The sequence below is a fragment of the Giraffa tippelskirchi genome, chromosome 4, assembly GCF_054371585.1.
Source record: "Giraffa tippelskirchi isolate mGirTip1 chromosome 4, T2T-mGirTip1v1.2.pri, whole genome shotgun sequence".
In the NCBI taxonomy this organism is placed as follows: Eukaryota; Metazoa; Chordata; class Mammalia; order Artiodactyla; family Giraffidae; genus Giraffa; species Giraffa tippelskirchi.
In genome coordinates this window covers 200,121,103-200,138,146 of record NC_137278.1, presented here as the reverse complement: position 1 = coordinate 200,138,146, position 17,044 = coordinate 200,121,103, and the positions used below count along the sequence as shown (strand labels likewise).

General features: G+C 46.8%; 2 protein-coding genes across 15 annotated transcripts in view; one reads left to right on the top strand and one right to left on the bottom strand.

Annotated features, from left to right (window-relative positions):
- CCDC77 (coiled-coil domain containing 77) overlaps positions 1-16,024 on the bottom strand; it is a 35,036-nt gene extending 19,012 nt beyond the window's left edge. For 2 of the 13 annotated variants that reach the window (XM_081593973.1, XM_081593977.1), the window contains exons 1-5: positions 10,503-10,605; positions 9,712-9,904; positions 6,454-6,506; positions 4,438-4,681; positions 324-466 (exon numbers count right to left, since the gene is read on the bottom strand). In XM_081593973.1, coding sequence (XP_081450099.1) covers positions 324-466; positions 4,438-4,681; positions 6,454-6,491 — 425 coding nt within the window. In that variant the 5' untranslated portion in view covers positions 6,492-6,506; positions 9,712-9,904; positions 10,503-10,605. Of the gene's footprint in view, positions 1-323; positions 467-1,872; positions 1,982-2,479; positions 2,772-4,437; positions 4,682-4,803; positions 6,598-8,966; positions 9,104-9,711; positions 9,905-10,502; positions 10,606-14,468; positions 14,956-15,073 lie in introns of those variants that run through there. The other 11 variants (XM_081593975.1, XM_081593979.1, XM_081593970.1 and 8 more) reach the window with 8 other exon arrangements.
- Positions 15,202-17,044, top strand: part of KDM5A (lysine demethylase 5A) — a 63,213-nt gene continuing 61,370 nt past the window's right edge. For both annotated transcript variants that reach the window (XM_081593968.1, XM_081593969.1), the window contains exon 1: positions 15,202-15,795. In XM_081593968.1, coding sequence (XP_081450094.1) covers positions 15,631-15,795 — 165 coding nt within the window. In that variant the 5' untranslated portion in view covers positions 15,202-15,630. The remainder of the gene's footprint in view (positions 15,796-17,044) is intronic.

Here is a 17,044-nt window from a genome sequence, read left to right as displayed (position 1 = left end):
AGTGGGCTGCCATTTTCTTCTCCAGGGGATCTTCCCAACCCAGGGTTTGAAACTGTGTCTCCTGCACTACAGGTGGATGCTTTACCACTGAACCACCAGCGAAGTCCTTGGCGGACTCTACTGTAATTCAAATTCTCCCTCAACCCAAATCTGCTCAGAGCTGCTCCCCCTAAGAGTCTCCCTAGTGACCATCATGCAGGCAAACCCCTATCTCAGAGCCTGCTCCCTGGGAATGCAGCCAAGAGGAGGACCATGGAAGAAATGCATCTCGTTCCATGCAGTTTAGAAACATGCCCCCAGCATCTCCTTCCTCCCATTGGTACCTGATTCTTAGGCGGTCATTTTCTGAGTAGAGGCGTAGGGCGTGCTCTCGCTCCTGGAAGAGGCAGACCTGCATGTCACTCAGAGCCTTCTGTAGCTCGGCAATCTCTTCCTCCCTCTGCTGCAAATCGCATTCCAGTTTATGCTGGTGGGGAAAAAAAAGGTAGCTGACAAGATGTTGGGTTTCAGAGGAGTAGCTCTTATTGCATGCAGTGGTGTCAGTTCACGTAGAAATACTACAAAGTGGACAGTTTGAGCAATGCAGGCTCCAAACGACAACAGGCTATGTACAGACGAGTTTAAACCCACAAGGTGAATGACATCAGAGCTCTCACATCACCTCCTCTTACAGACGACAGAACCCAGGACACCACATGATCCACCTGTTCTAGTCACTCCTTTTTCTGGCTACAACGTGCAGCTTGCAGGATCTCAGTTTCCTGACCAGGGATCGAACCAGTGCCCCCTGCAGTGGAAGCTCGAAGTTCTAACCACTGGAACACCAAGGAATTCCCAAGTCATACTTTAATGCTTTTTATGTAATACGCATTATAAAACTCTGGAAAGCAAAGATGAAAGGTGTGACTCCTGCTTACAGAGCAGGAGGAATTGTGTGGGGAGACAGACATGCCAGTAATTAAAATGAAAGAATGGTTGAATGGAGGAGCACACATGAGGGAAGGGTAAGCATGGCACAGGAAGACTCTCTGACAGCTGCTGGGGGATCAGAGACCACCAGAGAGCTGAAGCTTGAGAGGAAGACAGATGGAGGAGGGCGGTGCTCTCGGGAAAGAGCTGGAAATGCAAGGAGCTCAGCATCACTGATGGCTCAGACAGTACAGAGCCCACCTGCAGTACAGGAGACCTGGGTTTGAGCTCTAGGTTGGGAAAATCCCCTGGAGAAGGGAACAGCTACCCACTCCCGTATTCTTAAAAATAGGCTTCCCTGGTCGCTCATATGGTAAAGAATCTGCCTCCAATGCGGCAGACCTAGGTTTGATCCCTGGGTCAGGAAGATCCCCTGGAGAGGGGAATGGCAACCCACTCCAGTATTCTTGCCTGGAGAATCCCATGGACAGAGGAGCCTGGCAGGCTACAGTGCATGGAGTCGCAAAGAGTCAGACATGACCGAGGGACTAACACACAGCATCACTGGAGTGGAAAGTGAGAGGTCAATGGAGCAGTGTGACCCTAGGGGCTGGATCCTAGGAGCTGTTCAGGATGAATAGGAGTTTGAGAGTGTGGCATGAGAGTCTGAGATTAAACAGGAGTTTGGACAGTGCGGCAGCAACGAGGATGAGATGGCTGGAAGGGACTGAGCGATGTCTGGGAGCCAGGACCAGCAGGTCTCAGCAAGTGATCGGAGAGAGGCTGGGCAGAACCACAGGCACTGATGCCATCATGAAGAAGAAAGAAGCATTAAGAGACAGGAGTAGAGGGAGGGAATGGCAGGGGTCTACGCATATGCATAGGTGGGAGGAAAGGGGGTTCCTGAATTCAGATACGGATACAGCACCATGGAGCTCAGCACGAGGAGTCAGCCCTTGTTACCTGGGTGTCACCATCCCACTGAAAGAGGAAACAGACAGAACAGGCTCCATCTTGAAAGCAGGACTCCATCTTGGGCTGGACTGAGGACTTTGAGCTATACGCCCAGTATCTATGGAAACAACATACCAACTGGAAAACCAGACCCCCAAGATGGAAGAGCCCCAGGGCTTTTATGGCTCATACCTACACTCTCTGTCACCTAAAAGAATACCCTAATTATCTGTGTAACCGAATAGAATCATAAATTCTATTATGCTTATTGGGGTATGACCACAGGCCTATTGATAATTGTCCATTGTTAACTACCTAGGCTTAAGGCATACCAATCACAGGTTAACTTTGATTGTATCTTTCTTTTCCTTTGTTCCGACTAGTTTCAGAGAATTTGGGGATGGGGGTTTGAGCACATACACTTAGGGTATATAAGGTTTTCACAAAAACTGGTTGGGGTCCTTGGCTAAGAGGAGACTCTGCCTTGGGCCCGCCGGTATAATAAACTGCACTCCACTATCTGAATTATCCTTCTGAGTGAGTTTGTTTCCCCAGAACGCGTGGCTACAACACCATAGGCAGGAGGACAACACGTGGACAAAATCAGATCACTTACGGTAGAATCACAAAGAACTTTGACATTTAAGGCTAAGGAAGGAGAGGCCACTCTCGCCTTCTGAGTGGCCCATACTCGTCTGTAGAGTTTCTCTCTAAATAAATCTACCTCTTGAATCTCATTTTATCTCTCACTGAATTTTTTCTGCAATGAGACATCAAGAACCTGAGTTTTACTAAGCCCTGAGACCAGAGACCAAAATCCCCTCCAGGTGGGAGAAGTTAGCAGTTAATGTACTGTATGCTAACAGTATGCTGCCCACAAGTACACAGACCCCAGACAGGTTGGAACTAGCAGGGGGATGATGCTGACTCCCGATAGCCTCACCGCCAGCCAATCAGAACAATGTCCATGAGCTGGCCACGCCCTCTCTGAACAATTACGATAGAACTTCTCACTACCTTCTCCAAAGGGACACAGTTGTGAGGGCAGTAACTTAAGTCTTTTCCACTTCACTGTCTCCCCCACTAAAAAAAAAAAAAGAAAGAATTAGGAAAGAAAGCTGTTAATGAAGACTGAGAACTGGTCAGAGAGGCGAGCCAGACACTGGGAAAGAAAAACGATTCTGGAATCAAGATGGAAGCAGACCTCTCAGAGGAGAGGTCAGTAAGGAACACACCGCATGGGAGGAGCAGCTGAGGACTGGACCAAACTGCACTCAAGGAGTCACTGAGGAGATGACCAAGTCAAACTATTCTGGAAGGTTGGGTGGGAAAGAAAGCCACCCCTGCCCCGAGAGAAGAGTTTGTGAAGCTTGGCTAGAGGGGGGCCTTTCTCTTCCGTTGGGAAAGACTTGAGTCTACCTGTATACTGAGGAGGAAAAGCCAATGTCAAGAAGAAGTTAAAGACAGAAGACAAAGGGGAGTTCCCTGGTGGCCTAGTGGTTAGGATTTGGGGCTTTCACAGACACGGCCTGGGTTTAATTCCTGGTTAGAAAACTGAGATCCTGCAAGCTGAGTGGCATGGCCAAAAAATAAACAGAAACTGCTGGATCTGTTCAGCCTCACTGTGCTCCCTGGAGCAGTGAGGAGGACGGGACGGATACAGGGTGCACGTGACCGAGCATGGTCAGGCGGAAAGTAAGGCTGCCTGAGGAGAGAGGGGCCCGTGGGCCAAAGGGGAGCAGGGAAGGCAGGGCTTGGGCATGGAGGGGTGGGGGCTGGGACTGGGAGTCTACTACCAATGGGTAAAACTTCCATGTGGTATCTGAGGACACACATGGTTTGTTTACTGTGAATTTATCTTGCAATGACCTTTCTAGGACAGCGGTTCTCAGCTTGGGGGGGTGGGGTTTGCCTAAGACCCCAGGAGAACTCTGGTGATGTCTGGGGGCATTGCTGACTATCACCACTTGGGGGTGGGGGTGGGGGCTACTGGTATCCAGCAGCAGAGGCCAGGGATGCTGGTACACGTCCTTTGTGCACAGGACAGTCTGTATGACAAAGAATTGGCCAGCCCTCACCATGGATAAGGCCATGGTCGAGAGGCCCTGCTCCAGGACAAAGGTGGTGGAGGACAGGGCTAAGTCACAGGGCGGGCTATTGCCAGCAAGGGGCACAGACCAGCAGGGCCACATGCAGGCAGCGCAGCGACTCCTACAGTGAAGCCAAGGGGGTGCTGGTTAGAGAGGGACAGAGCGGCCAGAAGCTGACACATGGCACTTAGAAAACTGAGAAGTCAGGGAGTTGTGGAAGCGACACTGGAGCAAAGTCAGGCGTGAGGGGAGAAAGAACCAGAGGCACAAGAAGGCTGAGAGGAAGAGTCACGACTTCAGAGACAGAGCGGTCTGGGGCATTATGATCCAGCAAGGCACTTGGGAGGAGGGCAGCTCAGCAAGGTGGGAGGGATCTACAGAGAACATGGACATGTGTGCTCTGATGCCAGCTGGCACTCGCAGGTGTTTCAGCACTGGATGGGCGCCCTCAGGGTGCAGGATGGCCGCGCCAGGTCCTCCTTACCTGCCTCTCACACACTTCCCTGTACAGCTCCAGCTTCTTCAACAAGTCCTCGTTCTCTGCCTCACACTCAGACATCTTCTTCTGATAATATTCCAGAAGCTCCTGAGAGGGGCAGAGGACAGCCAGACGCTCCTCCACCGAAGGCAGGGGAGTCGACTGGACTGAATCGGAGAAGGACACGCCCTTCCACCTGGTGGGGCCACTGAAGCTGCCGGCAGCCTCATGCTTGTGGATAGCTGCAGACCTGAGCAAGATAGGGAAGGACACACTCATAAAACTGTCTGAACATTATGAGATGTTACAATTCCTCAAATTAAAAATAAGGCTTATGTTCTTAAAGTGCTCATAATGAAGGTGCTCACAAACCTGAGAGTTTGATGTTATAGGTTCATGAATAATCAATCTTATGAACTGCTCTCCAGGTATTAAAGGCTTAAAGCTGGATTCAAAATACAAGTTAGACAGTAAAAAGAGATCATTTAAAAGAGAAAAAGGAATATCAACTAAGTAAGGCCAGAGAGTGACAGTCAGAAAATTTGATACTATTAAGAATACAGCAACAGGAATACTTACATGCTATTGGTGGAGTGTAATTGGTGAAACTACAGAAGTAAATTGGCTAAATCTAGCAAAATTGCAATTCTTTTGTCTACACATACATATAATGTGACATACACAAAAATGTTCATAAAAACATTATTTGTGATAACAAAAACAGTAAACTTTCCAAATGTCTGTTCAATAGGATAATGGATAAACTGTGGTGTATTCAGACAACGGAATATTTTCAAAGTTACAGAAAACATGAATTAGAGATACACGTATGACTGAGTGAATCATCTGAACAATATTAAATGGGAAAATGCATGTAGATGCATATACAGAAGATATTACTATTCATTTATAATTAGAACTTGCAAAATGAAAGTTTAAAGGATAGACATATAAGTGGAACAAGTGTTAAGGATTAGGTAAGTTGTTAAGTGGATAAAGATTCAGGATTAGAAAATAGAGCCTTGGGACTTCCCTGGTGGTCCAGTGGCTAAGATTCCAAGCTCCAAATCAGGGGGCGTGAGTTTGATCCCTGGTCAGGGAACTAGATCCCACATACAGCAACTAAGAGAGAGTTTGCATGCCGCAACTAAGACCCAGTGCAGCCAAATAAATATTTTTTAAAAATTTAAAAAAATAAAGCCTCATCAATAATCACACAATCAATCAGACCCCAACCTCTAGCATCAGAGACTTGAACTACACAGACCAAGACCAGCCAAGAGCAAAGGCTAGATCAGAGGGTCTTTTTGGTTTGTTTGCTTTCAGCAAACAAGAGACAATGAAAGTTAGAAAACAAATGATACAGAAGCAGAGAAATCCTCCTATGAGAATTAATTCACTTTGGCTAACTGCCTGCAGTTTACAACGACAAAATAGACCACAGAGCAGAGAAACTACACCAGAGTTTGAACAAGCCCAGAGTTGTAGTTAATGAAGGTTATGGGCAGCACTGTTAATAGATGAGCATGACGAAAAAAATAGTACTTTATAAATCATTAACAGCTCATGATAGAAATACTAGTTTCATGTTTTAAAAAGGTGTTTCCTTCTGACACCTCTGGGAAATAGATTAATGGATAAACTAACTAAAGGGTATTTCTGAAGTTCTACAAACAGGAGTGTGTTGATGACGAAGATGGCAACGAAGAGGAGGTGTCATGCAGGCTGACAGAGAGCCAGAGTCCACAGTCTCCTGTTTTTGTCTGTTGGTTGTTTCCCCTGTAACCAAGGCCCACTCAAACTCAAATCAAGGCCTGGATTCTGGTATTAACATTTACCATGTCCTAGTTTTTAATCTAAATTCTACATAACAAGAATAGAGAAGTGAGGTCTAACATAGTTCAAATCCAGAGTTGGGACGTTCTCTTCCAAAACCCTTCTAGTTCCTAAACCAGTGGGCACTGAGGTGCCAGAAGTCTAGGTTCTTTATTTCAATAACTCAAAAATAAACAAATGTCTTACTTTCTGCAGACAGGGGACTGCGTCGGGGTAAAGTTCATGTTGTCCTTTCACACCTGTCAAACACACAAAGATCCAGAACAGGGGTCAGGAACAGAAAAAAACAGTACAGGATGTGCAGACCGGTCCACCCATCATCATCAGAATGTGAAGTTTTAGAATGCAGTATTCTTTAAAGCGGTTCCAAATCCTGGGATTCTATTCAGGCATTCTTCCTCATCATTTTTGAATACAATCAGACTGACATTTAACATTTCAATGGCAAGCACACAAAATAAGAGCCTTAGTATGAAAGTTTTCTGCAATGAATTTACATGCAAAACAGATTTACAATTCTTTTGGTGAAATAATAGCAGAGGGAGATACAGAAAACTTTCTAATAACCAAGAGAAATTAAGTGGAAATTCAGGTAGAGGACTCAACATGCTAAATTTAAGATAAATACAAAGGCACTGATGTTATCTTTATTTGGTGTGCTGCATCTATTGTTTTATCTTTAAAAAGTTCATGCACAATTTCCATTTCAATTGACGATATAGATCAATCAAATTTCTTAATTTAATTGAATAATTACAATATTGGGATGGTTTCTGCCATACATCAACATGAATCGGCCGTAAGTATACATGTGTCCCTCCAATCCTGAACTCCCCTCCCACTTCCCTCCCCACCCCATCCCTCTAGGTTGTCCTAGAGTACTGGCTTTGGGTGCCCTGCTTCACACATGGAACTTGCACAGGTCATCTATTTTACATATGGTAATGTATATGTCTCAATTATTCTCTCAAATCATCCCACCCTCTCCTTCTCCCACAGAGCCCAAAAGTCTGTTCTTTATGTCTGTGTCTCCTTTGCTGTCCTGCATGTAGGACTGTTGGTACCACCTTTCTACACAAATCGATCTTGTCACAGAAATTTCCAGGAAGATAAACTTCACTGTCAAAGAGGGAATAACATGTTATGTGGAGGAGAGAGAGGGGGAGAGGGGAAGATGGGGAGAGGGGGAGATGGGGAGAGAGGAAGAGGGGGAGAGGGGAAGATGGGGAGATGGGGCATGGGAGGGGTTCTTCGTAAACTTGGCTTTGGGGAAAGCTTTCTCGTCAAGTCTGCTGTCACTCCACTGTGACTGTAAGCAGGTGAGAGGTGACATAACGGTCTATCCCAGTGCTCTTCTGCTTGGTAAATGTCTGCCTACAATCTTCAGTCCCTTGGGAGGAATTCTGTGAAAAGGAGTGAAAGCATGCCCTGCTTTGGTTAATTCCAGGTGCCATTTTCCTGCTCACAACCCCGTGCTCTCCCCACTCCTCGAGCCTTCCTGCACTTGGCCTCCAGGACGCCACGTGCTCCTCATTTTCCTCCGTCCTCACTGGCCACTGATTTTCAGTCACTTCTAGTTCTCATCTCATCCTTACTGCCTTGGCAACCTCATGAAGCCTCGTGGCTTTAAATACCAGGAACACACCAGTGGTTCTCAAATACAGCCTCCAGTCCTGAGTGCCCTCAAGAGACTTACGCACCTCTGCCTGAGCAGGTCTCTCAAGCTTAACATGCCCCAAACTGAGCCCCCAACACAGACCTCCCACCACCAAACCTGCCCTCTCAGGAGGTATGATCCACATTCCAAACAATTCACTCATTTCAAGTGTACAGCTCAGTGAATTTAGTAGAGTCACACACATGCAACCATCACCATCAGCAGCTTTAGAACATCTTCAGCATTTCAAGAAGAAACCAGGTAACCTTCAGCTCTCCCCTACGTTCCACTTCACTGCAGCCCTAAGCAAGCACCAATCTACTTCCTGTCTCCATAGAGCTTCCTGTTCTGGACTTGCATGCTCGTGGAATCATCAAGTATGTAGTCTTTCTGACTGACTTCTTTTATTTCGCCTAATGTTTTTAAGGCTCCTCTATGTTGCAGCACTCCATTCCTGTCTATGTATCTGGATGGCATCTGAAATGCCACTGTCCTCAAATCAGTGAAGAGCAGGCAGAGCTTTATAAGAACTTCTAACAACCTGCAAACTCTCACCTCCCTCTCTTCCTTCCTCCTTCCTGACCTAGTGTACATCTACAAAAAGTTGTCTACACTCATGTCTCGTTTAGCTTTATAATCTCTAAGACCTCACCTCTGCTACTACATATGAACTGAAGCTGCCCTTCTTCATCAGCAGACATCCACATTCCTAAGTTCAATTGTTCTTCTGCTTCCGTCCTCCATTCAACAAGTGCCTTGATTGCGTGCCTAACAATGTTAACCTCCTTTTTAAAATACTGCTTTGTGGTTGAGAGCACAGGCTCTGAAATCAAGCCGACTTGGGTTTGAGTCAAAGCTCTGTCCCCTATTAGCTGTGTAGCCTTGAGGAAGTTTTTACTTAACCTCTTTAAACTTCAGTTACTCATTAGAAAATGGGGGTAATGATAGCATATGTGTCACAGGCTGGTGTAAGGATTAAATGAATAAAAGAGCAGAGCACATGTTGAACACATTTAAGCACTCAATAAATGCAGACAGTTACCATTTTCACTGAAAATTTTACTTCCTTGGTTCAAAAGGGTCTGTCTTTAATTTTCTTTACTACTTCCTCTCTCCATTTCTTTGAGAACATTATTCCCACTTCTTTTTGATGATTACCTATATCACCTAAAACATGACCTGGAAAAGAATAACTTACAATGACTTCTAGAATGAATAAATGAGATCTTTCAATCTCCTGACTTGAATTTCCAATTATGTAACATATTTTCATCTATACATGCCCCATTGGAGCGAGAAATGTTTAACTTAAAAAAAGAAAAAAACAGAATGAAGCAGCTCACTCCTGGGTCATGAACCCAGAGGTGTGGTCAAAATTGACCAATGAAACTCCTTAATAACAAAAAAAAAAAATCATTCAAGCCACATATTTTTTAGGATCATAAAGCTAATGCTTCCCAAACGAAATACATCATGTTTGTCATCCAAACATGCTCCTTCTGACTTTCCTATTTCAGTTACCAATTCAGCATCTTTCAAGTAACCTGGATTTGAAAATTTAATCATTTCATTACTCCTTCTCTTGACCCTCTTCTGACAAGGACGGGTGTTAATTAGGGATCCTCCATGTCTTCTTACCTAACCTACTACAATGACTTAACTGTTCTACCCAACCCCCCATCCGACTAAAAAGTCGTTAAGATTCATCGGTGTTTCTCATAGTCTAATGCTCTAAATCAAACTCTGCCTAACCCTCACGGTTTTTTAAATGTATCGCCCAAACCTACCTCTCCTGCCTTATTTTCCTCCACTCCCCTAATGTACTCCAGCGCCCATGTCTTTGTTCAGGAGCTTCCCTTCAGCTGGTCCACAGTTTCCTCCACTCATAATCTCACTTAATGAAATCCAATCTGCCCACGATAAACTCAAGTACCACCTCCTCCATCTCTTCCCCAAGTCTCTCCATCCAAAACGAACTAGCTGCAGAGGAAGCGCATTTGTCATTCTCTAAAAGGGGACGGAATAGAGTTCTCTGGGGCTCCCACCTCTCCCACGACCGTGTGTACTACCTGCAGATGGGAGCATCGTCCTATCTCCTGAAAGAACTTGGCCCTTCCCTTGTTTATAACACAAATTACAGTGTTTCAGCCAGCTTCTACCCACCCCTATGATATCTCTATTTGGGTATACATTTTCTACAGCTTGTCAACCTACAGCTAAAATCTGTTGAGCACTTGGACATTTATTACTTTAACCCCACAACTCTGTGAAGGATCTTATCCCTCAACTTCACAAATGAGGAACGTGAGGCTGAGCCCGGCGGCGACGATGAGGGAATCCCAGGAGCTTACATTCCGTACTCCTTTCTCCATTTCGTCCTGTTTTGACCCCCCGGAGACCAAAGCCCCATCCTCCCGCGCCGCCTATCCTCCCCCTAAAGATGCTAACTGTCTGTTACGGCCCGGGCCTCCCGACGAGCCCTCTCAGGCTCCCACCCCTCCTCTACACACTGCTCACATAGTTAGTACCCCCGCCCCGGGCACAGTCCCTCTTTTTCTCCCTAGACCCCTTCTCTGACCTCCCACTCATGGAACCCGGAACTCTACTCACCAGGCCTGGAGCCACAGACGCCAAGAGCCCAACAGAAAAACACTCAAACCGGGGGTCTGCGCGGCGGGCACGAGCCCGTCCAATCGCCCACTGGTTTACACAGCCCTCTGGATTGCGCACCAATAGGAAAGCTGTTCATACAAAGGCCCGCCCCCCCCTTCCCGCCCTCCCTCGCGCTCCTTGCCCCGCAGAGGTTACTGGGAAATATAGTTTCACCTCTGCACACAGCACTCCTGGTGAAGCAGGTACCGGAGGTGTGATGTTTGGGGTCAGTCGTGCTAGTCCTGGCGCAGTTTAGGTCTCCCAGTTTAGGCTTCTTTTCATGAATGCAGTAAATAATCACAGGATTATTATGAGTTGTGATATATGGGTTTATCTCTAAGGAGGTGAAGAGTCTAAGCTATTATAGTTTCTCCTTCAATGATCTGGTGGCCTAGAGCCAAGATAGGATTTGTTGGATCAGTTTGTACAGTCAGAAAAGTATGTATATGAATGCGCTTTTTATCAGATAGCAGACACTACCTCCTTTTCCTAAGAGGTATGAGAAACTTCCTTAAATCGTATAATTAATTCAAAAGTCAATTGTGGTTTCATCTTTGCAGAAGAGCAAGAAGTAGGGGGAAAGGCACTTAAGTCTCAGGGCTACAGCTTTTGGGATGGGACTGGGGACCCTTTACTGCAATGCTTGCACCTTGATAAATGACTCCTCCAGCAACAGAATATAAAGAAACTATAAGGGAATAAAACTTAACTGTGCACGCGGGGTTGTGGAAAATCATGAACAGTAAGAAACAAAAGGGCCAAAACCCAACTGCTGCTTGCACACAGCACCATTAAGGTGGCAGACCACATAAGCCACCTCTTTGGCCCAGAGGCAAGCCAGGGCACCTGTTACTTGTTTTCACTCCCTCCTGCTGCAAAATGAGTCCCAATAAAGCCTTGCCTGAATTTCTTACCTGGCCTCAATTTCTAGATTAGAGTCCAAGGACCTTGGTTGGTAACACTACTGCTAAGGAAAAATTGGGACTCTTCACTGGTCTGACACATAAGCATGTCTAAAAGGAACTTGCCATCTTCTAAACCTGCTTTTCCACCTCTTTTTTGATTTTCTGTTAGTTACAGTCAATATTTTCCCAGACACCTTAGCTCAGTATTTTTATCTTTCTTTTGGCACCTGGGGCTTCCCGGGTAGCTCAGCTGGTAAAGAATCCACCTGCAATGCAGGAGACCCCGGTTCAATTTCTGGGGGGGAAGATCTGCTGGAGAAGGGATAGGCTACCCAGTTCAGTATTCTTGGGCTTCCTTTGTGGCTCAGCTGGTAAAGAATCTGCCTGCTAATGCAGGAGACCTGGGTTTGATCCCTGGGTTAGGAAGATACCCTGGAGAAGGGAATACTCCAGTAATGTACTCCAGAATACTCCAGAAGGGAAAGGCTACCCATTCCAGTATTCTAGTCTGGAGAATTCCATGGACTGTATAGCCCATGGGGTCACAAAGTTGGACACGACTGAGCGACTTTCACTTTGGTACCCACATTTTAAAAAAACCAAAACAAATTATGGTGATCTTGTCATCCTACTGGCTCTCAAATTTATATCTTACTATTTATTTCCACTCCGTGTCACATTATCTTTAGCTTGGACTATTTCCATAGATTTTTAACTGGCATTTTTGCCTAAAGATTTCCCCCTCCTTTTAAAATCCGTTCTATAAAAGGTGATTTTTTTTTTTTAAGCATACTCTGGACAGGTCATACTGTTACCTACCTGAGTTCCTGGACCCTTTAATCAACAGAAATTGAAAAGGGTCCAGAAGAGAAATTCCAGCAAGGCTTTACTGGGGCTCAGGAAGTGAAAACAAGTAACAGTTTTCCTTGACTCACTCTCAAAGCCACCCCTGCCCAGCCACCCAGCAGGTCCTTTAAATAGGATGAGGGTAGGGGTGGATGTGCCAGAGAGGTGGCTTAGGTGGTCGCCCACCTCCTTGGTGGTGCTGTGTCCAGGGATCATGGCAGTTGGGTTTTGGTCTTTTTGTATCTTATTATTCATAATCTGCCCCAACTGCTACATGCACCACAGTTATTTTAGTCCCTTATGGTTTCTTTATATTCTGTTGCCCAGGAGACTTGTCCAGGTGCAAACACTGCAGAAAAGGGACCCAGGGCCCAGACTGTCTCAGTACTCCTGCTCCTAGCTTCTGGTGACTCCCCAGAGTAGAGGCTGAAATCCAGATAGTAACAGGGTATTTAAACTTTGCCATAATCTGACCCCATCTATCTCTGTTACAATAAATAACCAGTTTTTTCCTAAATGCAGCATGCACTTTGCAGCTTTGGCTCATTTTTTAACAAAATTCTGAATTCACCCTTTCCATGAACCCTCACCCATAAAATTCTTACCAAGGCCAATGCAAATATCATCTCCTTAATTGGAAGTAACTCTTATCCTTTGATATTGAGGTATCAAGTTGTCATTATATATAACATAGCTTCTATTCAGATATCATCAACCTTGAGCCCTTCTCTGGTCACCCTATCCCCACTTAACACCCTTCCACACTCTCCTTTCACTACTTTTTAAGACCTTATGGCCACTGAGAATACTGTATTTATTTGCTAGTACTCATGATTTTGTCTCCCTCCACCGTCAGAACACAAGCTGGAATCAAGATTGCCGGGAGAAATATCAATAACCTCAGATATGCAGATGACACCACCCTTATGGCAGAAAGTGAAGAAGAACTAAAGAGCCTCTTGATGAAAGTGAAAGAAGAGAGTGAAAAAGTTGGCTTAAAGCTCAACATTCAGAAAACTAAGATCATGGCATGTGGTCCCATCACCTCATGGGAAATAGATGGGGAAACAGTGCAAACAGTGTCAGACTTTATTTTTGGGGGCTCCAATATCACTGCTGATGGTGATTGCAGCCAAGAAATTAAAAGACGCTTACTCCTTGGAAGGAAGGTTATGACCAACCTAGATAGCATATTGAAAAGCAGAGACATTACTTTGCCAACAAAAGTCTGTCCAGTCAAGGCTAAGGTTTTTCCAGTGGTCATGTATGGATGTGAGAGATGGACGGTGAAGAAAGCTGAGCGCCGAAGAATTGATGCTTTTGAACTGTGGTGTTGGAGAAGACTCTTTAGAGTCCCTTGGACTGCAAGGAGATCCAACCAGTCCATCCTAAAGGAGATCAGTCCTGGGTGTTCATTGGAAGGACTGATGTTGAAGCTGAAACTCGAATACTTTGGCCACCTCATGCGAAGAGTTGACTCATTGGAAAAGACCCTAATACTGGGAAGGATTGGGGGCAGGAGGAGAAGGGGACGACAGAGGATGAGATGGCTGTATGGCATCACCGACTCGATGGACATGGGTTTTGGTAAACTCCGGGAGTTGGTGATGGACAGGGGGGCCTGGCGTGCTGCGATTCATGGGGTCGCAAAGAGTCAGACACGACTGAGCGACTGAACTGAACTGAACAACTGAACTGAACTGAACTGAACCGTCAGAATGTAAGTGCTCTGTGAGGGGACATATTTTGCTTTGTTGTTCATTGTCCATAGATTCAGCATTTAGAAGATCACCCCAAGCAGATGCTTAGTAACTTGCTGAATGTATCAACCCATGTGTAACATTTCCCCGCCCTTACCCACCCCCCCCCCCCCGTGTGTGGCCCCTCCAGTTAACCGTGCTCTGCTTCTTACATTCTAGCTCTAGGTCAATACCCTACCATCCATTCAAATGCCCCAGGGTCATTCTCAATCCATCCCTCTCTCGCAACCTCCTCAACATCAGATTATGCGTAGTGAGGGAGGCGTTAAGGATTATTTCTAGATTTCTGGCTCAAGTCAAATGAGTAGATGAATGAAGTCATCCATGGAAACTGGAAATACTGAAAAAAAACCAGTGGGGAACTACGAGTTCATGGTTTACCAGAGTGGAGTTGTCTGGTAGGTAGATAGATATATTGACTTGTAGCTTAGGAGAGGAGTCCAGGCTGGAAGTACAGATTTGAGAGTCATAGCTGGTAATTTAGTTCCTGGGGGAAGTTGAGATTGCACAAGGAGCATGAGAACAAGCCCTGGGAAGTAAGTCTTCCTTCCAATAGATACAAGAACTGCCCTTTCACGGTTTCTTCTTTAGTCCTTCCTGCGTTACTCTCCACGACTTGCAGGAAGTGGAGATGGACTCTGGCATAGAATGTTTGACAACCAGGGCCGGAACAGCTGGCGTAGCTGTTACAGAAAACTGAGACAGGCTTACGGCGCATGGCTGCCAGAGAGCGATTGCTGTTGAGAAGCAGTGGGGGTTGTCAATGGTTGGAAAAGCAGTCAATAGCCGTTGCTTCTCTGTGGACGAAAATCAATTCCTGGATGGTGGCGAGGGCCGGCCGGTGAAAGATTCGCTGGAATGGCTGAACCTGAAATAGGAGATAGGGCGGATTAAAGTGGCCGAGTGGGATGAGAAAGGGACAGTAACAATGAAAGGACTAAAAAATATAGACGCTGGAAAGCGTAGTTATCTAGAAACAGACGGACACGGAAGTTGAAACAGGCAGCCAGGCGAAGACAGGCAGCTTGTGTTCCGGTCCGTATGTACACAAAGAAGGTCCCAGCTCAGCTTGCCGGAAGCAGAACCTCTGCCCCCGGCGCATTACGCGTCCTCCGCGCCGGAAGAGCGCCCCGTGAGGCCGGCCGCTCCCCTACCGCCCAGTAGGAGGGGCCGCGGGGCTGTGCCGCCAGGAGTCGTGGACAGCGCGGAACTTCGGCACACGAGGAACTCAGGAGCGAGCCGAACTGCCGGTAGAGGGAAGGGGAAGGAAGATCGCTCAGGAGAGCGTTGTTGCGGAGGAATCCTGTTTTCTGGCGGCGGAGGGATTTGGCCGCACGCTGACTTCCGGCGAACGTCGGCCGGAGAGGGGGAAAAAATCCTGAGGGAAACAATAACAAACGCCAGAGGAAGCGGCGTCGGTCTGCGAGTGTGAAGTGCGTCTCTCCCGAGAAGATGAGCTTCGGCCCCTGTCAGGGGACGTGAGCGCGACCGGCGGGGCCTAGCCCAGCCCTTCTCCACCCGCCCCGCGGGCCCCGGTGCCGCCATGGCGGGCGTGGGGCCGGGGGGCTACGCGGCGGAGTTCGTTCCGCCCCCGGAGTGCCCGGTGTTTGAGCCCAGCTGGGAGGAGTTCACAGATCCCCTCAGCTTCATCGGCCGCATCCGGCCCATGGCGGAGAAAACCGGCATCTGCAAAATCCGACCGCCCAAGGTACCGGAGTCCCGACCGCCTCAGCGCGGCCCTCCCGGTCCGCTGTGCTTTCACGTTCTCTCGCCCTGGCCTCTTGACACCTGGACGCTGAGTTTCTCTGTTTGTTTCCGCTTTGGTTTCTTTGGGGTTTTGATGTCGGCTGGTCCGGAGGCGAGAGAGAGATGTCCCCGGGGCCCTTCCGCCCAGAACTTGGGAACTGATACTCTCTTTACCGTCTTGAGTTGTGGGCAGTGGTAACAAAGGCTTTCGGCCTTTCGTTGGCCTGTAAGGTGATGGAAGTGTTGTGACGCGACAGCCCGACCCGCGGGTGTGTGTGTGTGTATGTGTATTGTACATTCGTTTCTGTGCGGTAGGAAAAGCTGTGGTTCCGACGGCTGCTGCTTTCTCCCAGCCCTGTTGACGCTTAATTGATTAAATGTTCGGAGGCCTCACCTCAGGGCTAAGGTTTCTTTCTTAAGTGGTAATCTGAGCTGTTAGGCCCTTGGGGTAGTGTCACTGAACAAGAACCCCAGACTGATTACTGCTGCAATGAAAAAAAGTCTTCCCGGGGGAAGAGAAGGAGCAGCGTTTATTGTAAAAATTCGGAGGTTTAGAAAGAATTGGTCCATAACGGAGGTGGAAGAAAACGTTGAAATCTGAAAAGATATAGAGAGTCGCAACTGTTGTAGATAGCTGGGTTTGCCCATAGGTTGGTTACGATTCTCAGTCTTTCGGGTGAGGAAAGCTGATACTGTGCCTTGTTTTGTGGGGCTCAGTGCCCCAAGAGGTTGAGGGTTTGCTCAAGGTCAGAAGGTTTTCTTTTTTTCCCTCTGCCCGTTAGGTCCAGTACTTTCCAAGTGGTGTTTCCGATCCACTTGCCCCAGGGGCACCCGAATGTTGGTTAAAATGCAGATCTCTAGGCCTCATTCCCAATCTAGAACCAGTTTCTGGATATGGAAATTCTAGAATTTGCATTCCTAGCAAGTACTCTCAGTGCTCCTGAAGGTCTGTGAGCCATGCCTGAGTGCTTCTTAAAGTGATACCTTGCTTTGTGTTTTGTCTCCTAGTAATTAAAATTTTGTCCTTTTACACGTTGTGTTTTAAAAAGCTTCGGCTTCTACTACCACAGAAGCATGCAGCGCAATGAATAAAAAGAGGTTAGCTGAGAGGGAGGAGGAGGAGCAGCTAACATAGCACTTACAGATTTTTTTGGTTTAATATTCTTTGAAGCCCTAGTAGGTAAATAAGGTCTCATTTTACAGATGAGGCG